This window comes from Emys orbicularis, chromosome 2 (assembly GCF_028017835.1).
Source record: "Emys orbicularis isolate rEmyOrb1 chromosome 2, rEmyOrb1.hap1, whole genome shotgun sequence".
Taxonomy (NCBI): Eukaryota; Metazoa; Chordata; order Testudines; family Emydidae; genus Emys; species Emys orbicularis.
Window position 1 is genome coordinate 89,028,580 of NC_088684.1, and position 13,305 is coordinate 89,041,884.

General features: G+C 44.4%; 1 protein-coding gene across 1 annotated transcript in view; it reads left to right on the top strand.

Annotated features, from left to right (window-relative positions):
• The first annotated feature begins 7,171 nt into the window (after positions 1–7,171).
• The window catches only part of RAB12 (RAB12, member RAS oncogene family), a 40,304-nt gene continuing 34,170 nt past the window's right edge, over positions 7,172–13,305 (top strand). The window contains exon 1 of the mRNA XM_065398745.1: positions 7,172–7,415. Coding sequence (XP_065254817.1) covers positions 7,187–7,415 — 229 coding nt within the window. The 5' untranslated portion in view covers positions 7,172–7,186. The remainder of the gene's footprint in view (positions 7,416–13,305) is intronic.

Below are 13,305 nucleotides of genomic sequence, written 5' to 3' on the forward strand. Positions count from 1 at the left end.
CCACATCTGCAGTGTACCCTCTCCAGATGCTTTCTCCTTCTGGCTTTACCTGGGGGTTTGATGCTACTGATTTTAACATGAGTGGGATACCTTACTATGTTACTCCTTTAACAGCTTTCCCTATGGGGCTCACTCACCTGCAGTGTTGGATTGTTCCATCACATATTAAACCACACATGTGGTCTTGACAGCTGTTTGCTGTTATCTTGCCATTGGGCAGCTTCATCCCTGACAATATTCAGCACTGGAGATAATCAAAAATTCAGAAAATGTTCATAATTATTTGTTAAACACTTTCATTAAAATATCATATATTTGAAAGATTTCATCCACTGTATAACCTGGATGCAAAACAGCAATTTTTTTTTCTTTTTCGAGTTCCATTAACTTCCTTTGTTCACCTCAGCCTAGCCCATCTACCAGGACTATCACCATACTCTCCAAGAATGCTGGCTCTCGACTGGAGTGTTCCCTTCTCTGTCAGCTATCTCATTATTGTATTCAGTGTTGTTGTAGCTGTGTCGGGCACAGGATTTTAGAGAGACAAGGAGGGTGAGGTAATATATTTTATTGGACCAACTTCTGTTGGTGAGAGAGACAAGCTTTCGAGCTACAGAGCTCTTCCTCATGTTTTGGAAGTTCTCGGAGCATCACAGTTAAATACAAGGTTGAACAGATAGTTTAGCATGTGTGCTAACTTCTTATGCTAAACTATCTGTTCGGCCTTGTATTTAGCTGTGACACACTGAGTACATTTCCCAGACATGAAGAAGAGCTCTGTGTATCTTGAAAGCTTGTCTCTCTTGTGACGTTGTGCAGTCTATATGGTTTTATAAAAACATGATAATAAGTGAATATAATGTAACTGGGATAGTTTTTTAAAAATATGGTAATAAATAAATATAACGTAACTGGGATATGCTTCATGCAAAAGGTCTCTTGTAAGGTATCATTGCAAAGCTTATAATCTACTGAGTGTGATCATCCGATTTGTATAAATGTACCACTCTTGTATCTAAAACTAGAAATATAAAATATAACTCTGAGGGCCTATTGTAATTATGTAAAGTGTGGGCCATTAATGATGGTTTGGAATCTTGATGACTCCCATTGTCTGCAGATGGCTGTGTTTACCTGTGAGTCTTCCTGTATATGTGTGTGCTGGCAAGTGGGTAATGAAGTCTTGCAGTGACATGTGACCATGTCACCTGAACTGGAATCCATCTTTAACCTGGTGCTTTTCCAGTGAGGGGGGGGTGGAAACCCAGAGGGACAAAGGGTTCCCGCCTTACGCAAAAGATATATAAAGGTGTGGAACAGAACAAAGGAGGGAGAAGGAGCCATCATGAAGAATCCCCTAGCTATCACCTGAGCTGGAACAAGAGCTGTACCAGGGGAAAGAATTGTGCCCAGGCCTGGAAGGTGTCCAGCCTGAGAAAAAAACTTACTGAAGCATCTCTGAGGGTGAGATTATCTGTATTCAGTTTGATTAGACATAGATTTGCACATTTTATTTTATTTTGCTTGGTGACTTACTTTGTTCTGTCTGTTACTACTTGGAACCACTTAAATCCTACTTTCTGTATTTAATAAAATCACTTTTTATTTAGTAATTTACTCAGAGTATGTATTAATACCTGGGGGAGCAAACAACTGTGCATATCTCTCTATCAGTGTTATAGAGGGCGAACAATTTATGAGTTTGCCCTGCATAAGCTTTATGCAGGGTAAAACGGATTTATTTGGGTTTAGATCCCATTGGGAGTTGGGCATCTGAGTGCTAAAGACAAGCACACTTCTGTGAGCTGTTTTCAGGTAAACTTGCAGCTTTGGGGCAAGTAATTCAGACCCTGGGTCTGTGTTGGAGCAGACGGGAGTGTCTGGCTCAGCAAGACAGGGTGCTGGAGTCCTGAGCTGGCAGGGAAAACAGGAACAGAGGTAGTCTTGGTACATTGGGTGGCAGCTCCCAAGGGAGTTTCTGTGATCCAACCCATCACATCTCTCACCAACAGAAGTTGGTCCAATGAAAGAAATTACCTCACCCTCCTTGTCTCTCTAATTATCTCATGACTCATTTTCACCTTCTCTTCTGAATATTATATGGTTTAAATGTGGGATTGGGAATCTGGAAACCTGGGACAAAATTCTCATATCTCTTCACTAATTTTGGGTGCCTTTAGACTAATTTTCAGAGGTGCTGAACATCTCCAGCTCCTTTTGTCTTCAGTTTAAGTTGTGGGTGCTTAGCACTTCTGAAATGTCCAAGGTGTCTCAAATTGGGTATTCAAAGTCATTGACCACTTCTAAAAAAATATGGACTTGGCTTCTCTAAGCCCAGGGCCAAAAGACTTAGAGGGATGGAACTCTCTGCTACCTCTATAAAGAAGGAGGGAAAAGACCAGTGCTGGCCAGCTTCATTTACATGAACTATAATATTGCTTACCCATCTACTCAGTTCTGTTGCTTTAGCTGGAATTTTTTTATGTTTTGATTGTATAAATAATAGATTCCTGTTACTGATCTCATGGAAGGGCATAGCAATTGTGTAGGATATGTCCTAGTGCGAGAGGGTCACCCTAATGTATGGGTAGACTTTGATTTGGTAACAAAATCCAAATTCAACAGAGAAGGCTGTGTGTGATGGATTCTTGGGGTACCCAGGACTGTGAATCATCTAATTAACCCCCCCCCCCCCGCCCCCTCGCTTGCCTTAGCAAGACAGACACTTGCCTGAGCTTAACTGGGTGTCATCTCCCTGATACCACTAGTGTGTTAGCTACCCAATCTTCTCAGGGCTTTGACAGCCCTCAGTTTGCCTTGCAGGTTAACAATAGGTACCCAGCCCCATGAGCCCCTCTAAAAATGTCCCCCTGTAGTATCCAGTCCATTACTTGCCAGGTAAGCTGTTCTCATAGGAACAGTGTACACACAGCTTGACTGGTACAACTCAGGATCAGATCCTTTATAACATCACACCATGGAGCTATAGTGAAGCAATCATATGTTTATTATCAAATATTAAGATTTAAGAGATAGTGAGTAAGAATAATAGGAACGATAGGTTACATACAAACAAAAACATAGGATGCAAAAAACTTATCGATAGTGACCTTTCCTTTAAATAAAGTACTACAAAAGATCCAATCTCTTGCAAAGCTGGTTGGTTTTCTGTCAACTAGGATCCAAATATTCATGAACAACACTGCTCTTCAAGGGCTTCCCTTGATGAATGGATCACAAAAATGTCTTTCTACTTATATTTCCCAAAATTCATTGTTTTTGTCCCCGGAGTGAGGATCCCCTGTGATTCCCTTCCTGGTGCCCGGGCTCCAAGTTATCTTCACATCCTCCTGTTGACTCCATATGAAAAACGGGACTTCCGTTGTGCTGGCTTCCAGTGCTTAGTCTACATATAAATCAAAGCAGACAAGTGAATCTACATCCCTTTGTCTGGCAAAACTTGTTTGTCCACTCTGCCTGGGACACAGATTTTAACACATCTTTTCAGTACATATACACAACTCCTTAAATATCATCCATACACACATCTCACAAGGATTATAAGGATCAGGGTGACATAAGTTCTTATTAGATACATCTCACTTTCCTCTCGCTGGATAAATACTATGAAAGCAATATGTTGGCTGTAGTGAGTTTGTCAGGCCTGTCAGAGAACAGTGAACACTTTATCAGATGGCATTGAGCATTTCTTAGGGTCACAGAGGGGCATGGGGGCAAAGGATGTGATCTAGAGACTAGGAGTGCTTTCTAAGGAGCAGAGACTTTCTCCAAAGGTCCTATTTTGTTCTGGTTCCACACCTAAAGTTTCTGCACCTTGTGTTGCATCAACTGGTGGGATGATGCCAGAATGGACCAATGGTGGTGGCAGTGCAGAGACGGACTTTGCAGTGAGACCTGACCTGACCCAACTAGCAGCAATTCATAGCTAAATTATGCACTGCCCTAAAAGAGAGCAGCAGCACTGAGCTAATTTTGCAGCACCAGACCAGTGTAAGCTGAGTTTGTATCACAGCACTGAACCATGTAGCCCCCACATCAGCCTGGCACCTGGCACAGCAGTTCTCTCTGTACTGGGGTAGGCCAGTGGAGCAGAGCCAACCTTGATGCTTCTCTACCACTGAGTTTAATAGGACTTATAAGTTGGGTTTTAGGTGGGTGGCATTTGTGGTGAACTAAGAGTCTGGATGTTATTAAGCCAGACAATTTGGAACCATGTGTTGACCAAACTCCTGATGCATTGCTTTGGGTTGCTCATTTTCTTGTATGTAACTATATAGAGAAGTTTCTCGTGTTTCTCTTGATTGTCTTTTCCTTTCCCCTAAATACTTGTGGTTCCATGTTCCCAAAGTATTGAGTGCTTGTGAGTGGGGAAGAACCATCTAAAAACGTGACTGGGGAGGTTCATTTTAATTTCCCAGAGCATGACATAGAAGTGTGGCACTGGGTGGGGGTGAGAGTGGTTGTTTTATTCATTTTTAGAAAAGAACCACTAGACAGATTGAACCCAGCCCTTGCTGCTGCCATTGGTACCTGGCAGAGGGGTTATACTTCTATTCCTGATTAGATCACAGGCAGATAGAATGAAGGAAAGCTATGGAAGCTGCATTAGAGCTAGCTGACTGTGCTCTGATAGCTTCAGGCGGCGGAACACCTTTTAAGTCCTAATAATTGTATATACATACTCTGTCCATTTGGCAAGCCTTTGAGCTGGGACAGACTGACCCCTAGTTTTGCCCCCATTCCCACAGACTTTTTGTGGTGAATATACAAATTATGTGATGAATCAGCTGAGCTGCAATGGGTTCTCAGAGGGCAGCAGGAGGAAATAGGCTAAGGGTGAATCTGCTGTTGCTCTTGTCCTGCTCAGGAAGGATGCAGGTTACCATGAGAAGAGAGGGTCCATTGCACTTGGCTAGAAGTTGTCAAGGTCTGGATCACAGAGGCAGAACATCTGGGGGGGGGTGCCCTGGGAAGAGTGGGGTGGTTGCAGACTACTGGCAAAGTGCTCTTTGGGACCTAACAGCTGCTAGAAGAGGAAGTGTATGCAGTACTTGCCTGAGACATGATGAGACATCTGGCAAGCAACTAGGGACTGTTTCAAGACAAAGTTTGGCAATCACAACACTACAGAGACCCCATAAGGGGACTACAATTATCATGGCTTAAAACTGCAGACTGACATCTCTGGATGTGAATGAGGCTTGGGGACAGAAGAATTGCCTGATCAAGTTGGAACGAGGAATTTGGAATGAGGCTACAGGACCATCTTATCTTTATAAAACAGAATGTAGGGAGGACTGGCCACCAGGAATGCTGTCTTCACAAGGATTGGTATGAAGATCAATATGAGAGAAACCCCCAGTAGCTTTGGGAAAACAAGTTTAAAATGGTGGAGATGCTTCATGCGCCAGAGACAATACATAAACAAACTCTTTCATAAACTTGATCGCAGTGGGGTAAGTTCCAACTGCATCAGCCTGACAGAACTTTGAAACAGTTTTGAGTGCTCCAAGATAAAAGTGATGGAGGATCATCTCAGGTCTGTTTTCTTTCCAATTGCCTAGTTGGAGAATCTCTACCACTTTGCTGAGTAGGTTTTAGTGTTCAATGACTGTGCACTGCAACCTTAATACCATCCCACTAGGAATGACATCCTTCCATCATCACCTTTAAAAAACTACGTTCTCCACCACAATAATATTCTGCAGCAAACAGCCACAACTGCTAGTATTGGAAGGGAAGGAACTTGGTAAGTGTGGATAGACTGGACCAGAGTTAAGGTTGCAGTGTGCATGGTAAGTGGTGTACAATAGTTGTGAGAAGGTTAAGTAAAGAGTAGGTACTTTAAAGTGGCTTTTCACTTGGTTGTTTTTGTGGGTTTGTGCCACATATGTTGTGTGTAGCAATCCTAACTGATTCACAACCATAGTTTTAGTGTATTAATTAAATTAAGAACTATGAAGGCACAATTAAGGACTTCTTCAGGGGGCTGGGAACACTGATCGGAGAAGATGAAGACAGGAATTGAGAGCTCAGAAGCCACACTGAGCACTCTGGTTCAAAAAAAGCATCTTTACCAAGAAAAAAAAAAATCCCCAACTCACCCTGGCCTTTTGAAATACAATTCTCCTGCTAGAAGAGAGTGTGCTAGATGTGGGCGGGGCAGATCCCAGGTGCTGTATGCTGCAGCCTGTTTCATGTAGCAGGTCACACCAAATAATCATCGTGGGGGGCCCCCTGTGCCCTTAAAATCTGTGAATCAGCCAGGAACTCAGAGATGTGATTTCCAAAGTTAGCCATGTGCAAACAGTTGTGTGCACTTAAAGAGACAAGGTGGGTGAGGTAATATCTTTTACTGGATCACCTTCTGTTGGTGAAAGAGGCAAGCTGTCCAGCCACACATAGCTCTTCTTCAGGTCTGAGAAAGGTGGAACAGATTGTTTAGCATAAGTAAGGGCCCATTCATGGTAGACTGACACTGCAGTACTGCTGCAGGTATAGGACAAAAAGGGGGTTAGTGGGTTATAGGCTGTTGTAATAAGCCATAAATCCAAGGTGTGGATTTAAGAGCTGTGTGGCTCCAAAGTTTGTGTCTCTCCCCAACAGAAGTTGTTCCTATAAAACCTCACCAACCTCCTTTCTCTAATATCCTGGGAGCCACATGGCTAAAACTACACTGCAGGTGCACTTAGAGTACATGGGACATGCTGATCCCCATCTCTGGCTGCTGCACTTCCAGCCAGGGGCAGGACGAGGACCCCTGGGGCTAGCTGAGCTGAGCACAGGCAGCACCAGAGGTTAAGTGCAGGCCTGGTCTAGGGGCTTTTTCTTATATAGCCTCCTATTACCCCGTCCCGATTTTTTACACTTGCTGTCTGGTCACCCTAGCATGTCCCCAGGCGTGCCCCACGCTGTTAGCTACACACATACAGCAGCGTGTTTATTTCTTTTAGCCCCCGCGGGCACTAAGTGTGTGTGTGGGGGGGGCGGTTTCCCAGCTCGGCCCTCCCGCGCTCTAGGGGGCGCTGCTCCCCTGGCGGCGGGCCCCGCTCGCTGCGGCGCGGGCCGCTCGTTGTCCGGGCGGCCGCGGAGTTCCCGTTCCCCTCAGGCCCGGGGCAGCGGCGCGCGCGCGGGGAGCCGGGTCGCGCAGGAGCCGCCTGCGGTCATGGAGCCGGGCTCCGGGCTGCAGCGCAGGGGCGGCGCGGGGCGGGAGTTCGCGGCGGGGGGCTCCCCGGCGCTCTCGGGGCCGCAGTCCCGCCGCAGGAAGCAGCCGCCGCGCCCGGCCGACTTCAAGCTGCAGGTCATCATCATCGGCTCGCGGGGCGTGGGCAAGACCAGCCTGATGGAGCGCTTCACCGACGACACCTTCTGTGAGGCCTGCAAGTCCACCGTGGGTAAGAGCCGCGGGCGGGCGGGCGCCGGGCTCCCCCTCAGGCCCGCCCCCGCTTCCCGGGAGAGCGGCCTGGCCGGGCCGACGGGTTCGGCACGTGTCGCCCGGGCCTGAGCTAGCGCCGCCCCTCGCCTCCTGCGTTGCCCCCGTGCCAGCTGAGGCCGGGCTCTGGCAGTGCTCCGCCTGCCCGCCCCTCGGCCCGGTGCCCTGGCGCTAAACACCCCCCACCAGCCACCTGTCGTGCCTCCTCGCTGCTCCCCTCGGGCCCTCTCCGCGCCCCTGCAGCAGCCGCAGCCCTCCTCAGCCACACGCACGTACAGGCCTCTGCCGACCTTCACATCGCGGGGGCATAGACACTAGTTCCCTCCTCCTGCTCCCAGCCTCACTCCTCTGAACTCCTCTAACTCAGGCGCGTCACCTTCGGCCCCAACAGCCCCTGGAAACGTACCGTGAGTCCTGAACCGAGGAGAAAGGCGAGTAACACGTTAGAAAACTCCCAGAGAGCCTCTTCCCGGGGAGTGGGGTGGGCGGGGGTCACTGGTGTTGAGAGAAGTTTAGAGCCCTTGCTCCTCAGGATAAGTCTGGCACATGTTGCGATCAATTCCAGACCCTTCAACTGTAGTCTTAAAAGAGACGCTCAAACCCTTAATGATGCTCTTATAATAGGAGATGGATGTCAGGGCCTCCCATGTGTCATGTTAAAAACGCAAGTATTTTAAATGTCAAAAATAAAAGGGTGCCTGAGTACCTAGGAAATTGAATGTGGATTCAAATATTGGTTCAAATATGGGCGCTCAGCATATGGTTCTAGATCTATGGAAAGCTTTAGTTTGAGATTGACAATTAGTAACATCTCTTATGTTGTGCATGTAGTTCACTGTCTTGGACAGCAAATAGCAGACCAAACAATGTGTTTTATAGCAAATCTTTCTATAAAGTTTAGTCTTCAGTAGGCACCCCCTTCAAGTGGATTATTTTTTGGTACAGGAGGGTGAAGGATTATGGGAAGGAAGAAAGAATCAATCCTAGAGCAACCTGAAAACAAATTTTAGTCTGCCTTGTTATTACAGGCCTATTTTTGGAGCTGAACTTTCAGTGTTGTGACAAGGTGGTTGTTAGGCGAAGGCTATCTTTCTGTAAAATGTGTGCTTAATTGCAGCTTGGAGCCTGAAGAGTTCTAAACATCTGATGGAAAGTAATAGTGCTGCTTTTTAGAAATAAAGAGGTATCTTCCTCTGACAAATTAATTCTAAAATGGTTGCTGTTACAGTTTTAGTGTTTATTTTGACAGTTTTAATGTTTATTTTGACAGCTCTTTTATTCCTTCCTGGTTTCTTTGAAAAGCTAAACTTGGTAGTGCTTATGGTTTTCTGTTAACAACTGTTAATATATATGTATAAAATACATTGTTCTGAAGCTAGGAGCACAGGTTCTGCTTTTTGTTACAAAACCTTAAATGTGCAATATAAAAGTGCCAGAGAGGTATCATAATCTAAAGAGATGTTAATATAGATTTGATTTTGGTGGTGTTATGAAGAAACACTGATAGCTTCCATAACCCATGACAAGCTTATTTAAGGTTAAGGAAATGGGACTAGGATTAGAATTTATCCTCTGTAAAGCGGTGCCTACACTGCCACTTTCAGTGCTAAAACTTTAGTCGTTCAGGGGGGTGAAACCCCCCCCCCCCCCCCCGAGCGATAAAAGTTTTAGAACTGAAAAGCGCCAGTATAGATAGCGCTTTATAAAGCTACCACTGCTTGTTCGGGGTGGGGGGTTTTTTATCGCCGGGAGAGCTCAGCGCTGCAACGTGGGCAGTGTAGACATACCCTTAATCTCCTCCAGTGATGAACAAGGTGTATGCAAGAAAACTTGTTGACCTATGTTAAGCACTCTTTCTGGATGGGATTAACAATAAAACCCTGTTGGTCTTCCATGATGAGTAAGGGCAGGCAAAAAGTACTGGAGGGAGGTGTGCTTTGGAAACTGGTCAGTTTTTATCTGAGTAGTGAGCAAATCTGATTTGCTAGATAAACCAGTGATTCAAGCACAAAAGCTTCCTAATTTTAGCAAAACAGGAAATAAATAATGGTGTGGTTACAAAAGATTACAAAATATTTGATCTAAAAAGTATAGCAACATCTAAGGAGCATAGGAAATCTACTTGCACCAAACTACATGTAGAAATACTTGAAAATAAAAGCATTATTTTGAGCCTTCATGACTAAAGTTTTAAAGTTGAGAGCTGTTGAGAACTCTAAAGTTAGTAGAACACAAAGAGCTTTTCATAGCCCCAAATTAACGTACTAAAGTTGCCCCTTAATTCTTCGTACCATATAGCATTGAGTCTTCAAGTTGGGAAGAAAATACAGGATAGAATAAACTCTACTTTTATACTGATGGTGTAAATCCAAAGTAACCCCATACTGAAGTTAAACTGAGATCAGAATTTGGTCTTCAATTGTAATCATCAAGCACCTCCCTATTTTTTCCTGTTATCACCTCTCCAGGGAGAATGATTTTCTGAAAATCTTGTGACTGATCCAGCAGGACGTGCTTCCCTGTTTTTGGTGGGGGTTGGGGGAGAAGTTCTGTAAATTGAATGTGCTTTGAGCTCAAATTTGGGAGGAGAACGCTAGATGTAACTGAAGGAACAGATACGCATGGGGGAAGGAATTTAGTGATGATATTGTAAATCTGTATTTAAAATAGTTTGAACTCTAGAATAAAAATTCCCTCCTTTTTTACTTGATATTGACTGTCTCAGCTCAGCTATACACTTATGTTTATATTTAGCTGTACCAGTGTAAGCCAAACAGACCAAAGTTCAAAATGTTTTCTTTAGCTGCTTAATAATTTCTTAAGTGAAACTTGTAGGCTGTTCAGGGCACCAGGCTGACACAAAGGATTTCAAATGTGATTGATAAAATGGTTGGGTGTCTCAGGTCTGTAGGAGCCAATGGCTGCTCTCTGCCCCTACTGAGGGATGTTATGGGCACACTGGGCTGGTGCATTTGGAGGGGAGGAAGTGATTCATTTGAAAAGATAAGGCATTTTAATACTTGTTTACATATTCCACAATGCAAAATTAGTTGACTAAATTATAAATTTCTGTTGTATAAATTATACAACAAATCTCACCTCAAAAGCACACTACTTCTGTGAAGTATCAGAGGGGCAGCCGTGTTAGTCTGAATCTGTAAAAAGCAACAGAGGGTCCTGTGGCACCTTTAAGACTAACAGAAGTATTGGGAGCATAAGCTTTCGTGGGTAAGAACCTCACTTCTTCAGATGCAAGTAATGGAAATTTCCAGAGGCAGGTATAAATCAGTATGGAGATAACGAGGTTAGTTCAATCAGGGAGGGTGAGGTGCTCGGCTAGCAGTTGAGGTGTGAACATCAAGGGAGGAGAAACTGCTTCTGTAGTTGGATAGCCATTCACAGTCTTTGTTTAATCCTGATCTGATGGTGTCAAATTTGCAAATGAACTGGAGCTCAGCAGTTTCTCTTTGGAGTCTGGTCCTGAAGTTTTTTTGCTGTAAGATGGCTACCTTTACATCTGCTATTGTGTGGCCAGGGAGGTTGAAGTGTTCTCCTACAGGTTTTTGTATATTGCCATTCCTGATATCTGACTTGTGTCCATTTATCCTCTTGCGTAGTGACTGTCCAGTTTGGCCAATGTACATAGCAGAGGGGCATTGCTGGCACATGATGGCATATATAACATTGGTGGACGTGCAGGTGAATGAGCCGGTGATGTTGTAGCTGATCTGGTTAGGTCCTGTGTTGGTGTTGCCAACTCTGCCCACATATCTACACCAGCATCGAGGTTTGTTGCATGGGTTGGTTCCTGAGTTAGAGTTGTTATGGTGCGGTGCATGGTTGCTGGTGAGAATATGCTTAAGGTTGGCGGGTTGTCTGTGGGCGAGGACTGGCCTGCCTCCCAAGGTCTGTGAAAGTGAGGGATCATTGTCCAGGATGGGTTGTATATCACTGATGATGCGTTGGAGAGGTTTAAGCTGAGGACTGTAGGTGATGGCCAGTGGAGTTCTGTTGGTTTCTTTTTTGGGCCTGTCTTGTAGCAGGAGGCTTCTGGGTACACGTCTGGCTCTGTTGATTTGTTTCTTTATTTCCTTGTGTGGGTATCGTAGTTTTGAGAATGCTTGGTGAAGATCTTGTAGGTGTTGGTCTCTGTCTGAGGGGTTGGAGCAGATGCGGTTGTACCTCAGTGCTTGGCTGTAGACGATGGATCGTGTGGTGTGTCCGGGGTGGAAGCTGGAGGCATGAAGGTAGGCGTAGCAGTCGGTGGGTTTTCGGTATAGGGTGGTGTTAACGTGGCCATCGCTTATTTGTACTGTGGTGTCTAGGAAGTGGACCTCCCGTGTAGATTGGTCCAGGCTGAGGTTGATGGTGGGGTGGAAGCTGTTGAAATCATGGTGGAATTCTTCCAGGGTCTCCTTCCTATGGGTCCAGATGATGAAGATGTCATCAATGTAGCATAGGTAGAGAAGGGGCGTGAGTGGACGAGAGCTGAGGAAGCGTTGTTCCAGGTCAGCCATAAAAATGTTGGCATATTGTGGGGCCATGCGGGTGCCCATAGCGGTGCCACTGGTGACAATATATACCTCCAGACCACCTGCTGACCTGGAACAATGCTTCCTCAGCTCTCGTCCACAGACTGATGGTATAGTTCTTGTTATCCTTTTAGGGATAGCATCGCCACTTTCCACTGACACCAGAGATTACTATAACGGAAAGAAAATAGAGAATAAAAGTATTCATCTTTCATAATATTAGCACATTTGACAGCATTGTGTAATTCAGTTTTCATTGTTTCCCTGCATAGTCAGTGACTACTTTAGGAGTTCCTCACACAGCAACAAGAGAGTTTGTGGGATATTTTTAATAGGAAAATGTGATTGGAAAACAGCAAATTGTCAGGATTCAGGGGTCTTTTAGGTCTTCTACGTGAAACTACATTTAAGTTCTGTGTAGGTGGTTTTTAACTTAAAATCTAGTCAATTTTTTTTTTAACATTTGTTCATTTTACTTATTAGTAATACTTGGTATTATCCTGAGCTGAAATCTTCAGACACTGGATAATTATGATAAAATATATTGATACCAAAAATGTTTTAAATATTAGCACACACAAGATTTATTCCCCCCCCACACACCCCTCCAAGCAATTTGAAGCAGCAGATGATGAAAGATTTGTACTTAAATTTCACTCCTGCCATTTGTCACCTCTATAAAACTCCATGCTTTCAGAGGCCTTCTGTCTGTCTAGCTCATGGGTTGGGGTTTTTTGTGTGTGTCTTGGGGGGGATGCAGAGGTCTAGAACACTTGCTCTCAAATGGAAATTGGTGAGTGGGTTGAGTACAGTCTTGTGTGACTTGTTGCCATCTGACAGGCAGAAGTGCAAAGGGCTCTCCAATAACTGATGTGATTGTAGCTGTGAGCTAAGAAAGAAGACAGTAATTCTGTGAGTTCAGAGAAGACTTGCTGTAGATGAGGAGTCTCTTTTTAATGAAAAATCAGCTCAGTTTGCATATTAATACATTTATTCAGTTAAGCTTGATTCTAGAAATGGTTTATATTACTATAATGTGTTTAATATGTTAAGTAGTAAAATCAATCTGGGTGTGTAATAAACAAGTGGTGCACCTGGTAGTATTTTCAGGTAATGGTTAAAGAAGCAACTTGTATTTGCATGTTTAATGCCAGAAGAAACAGTGTTCTCAACTTTTCTTCTGGTAAAATCCAAAAATCCAACAGGACAATTGTTCACAAACAGAGCTGGTGGCATGCTTACTGCAGAAAGTTTAATCAATACTACCTGTTATAACACTTTGTGATGTAAGTAATCTACGGACAGATGTTGTCATGGTAT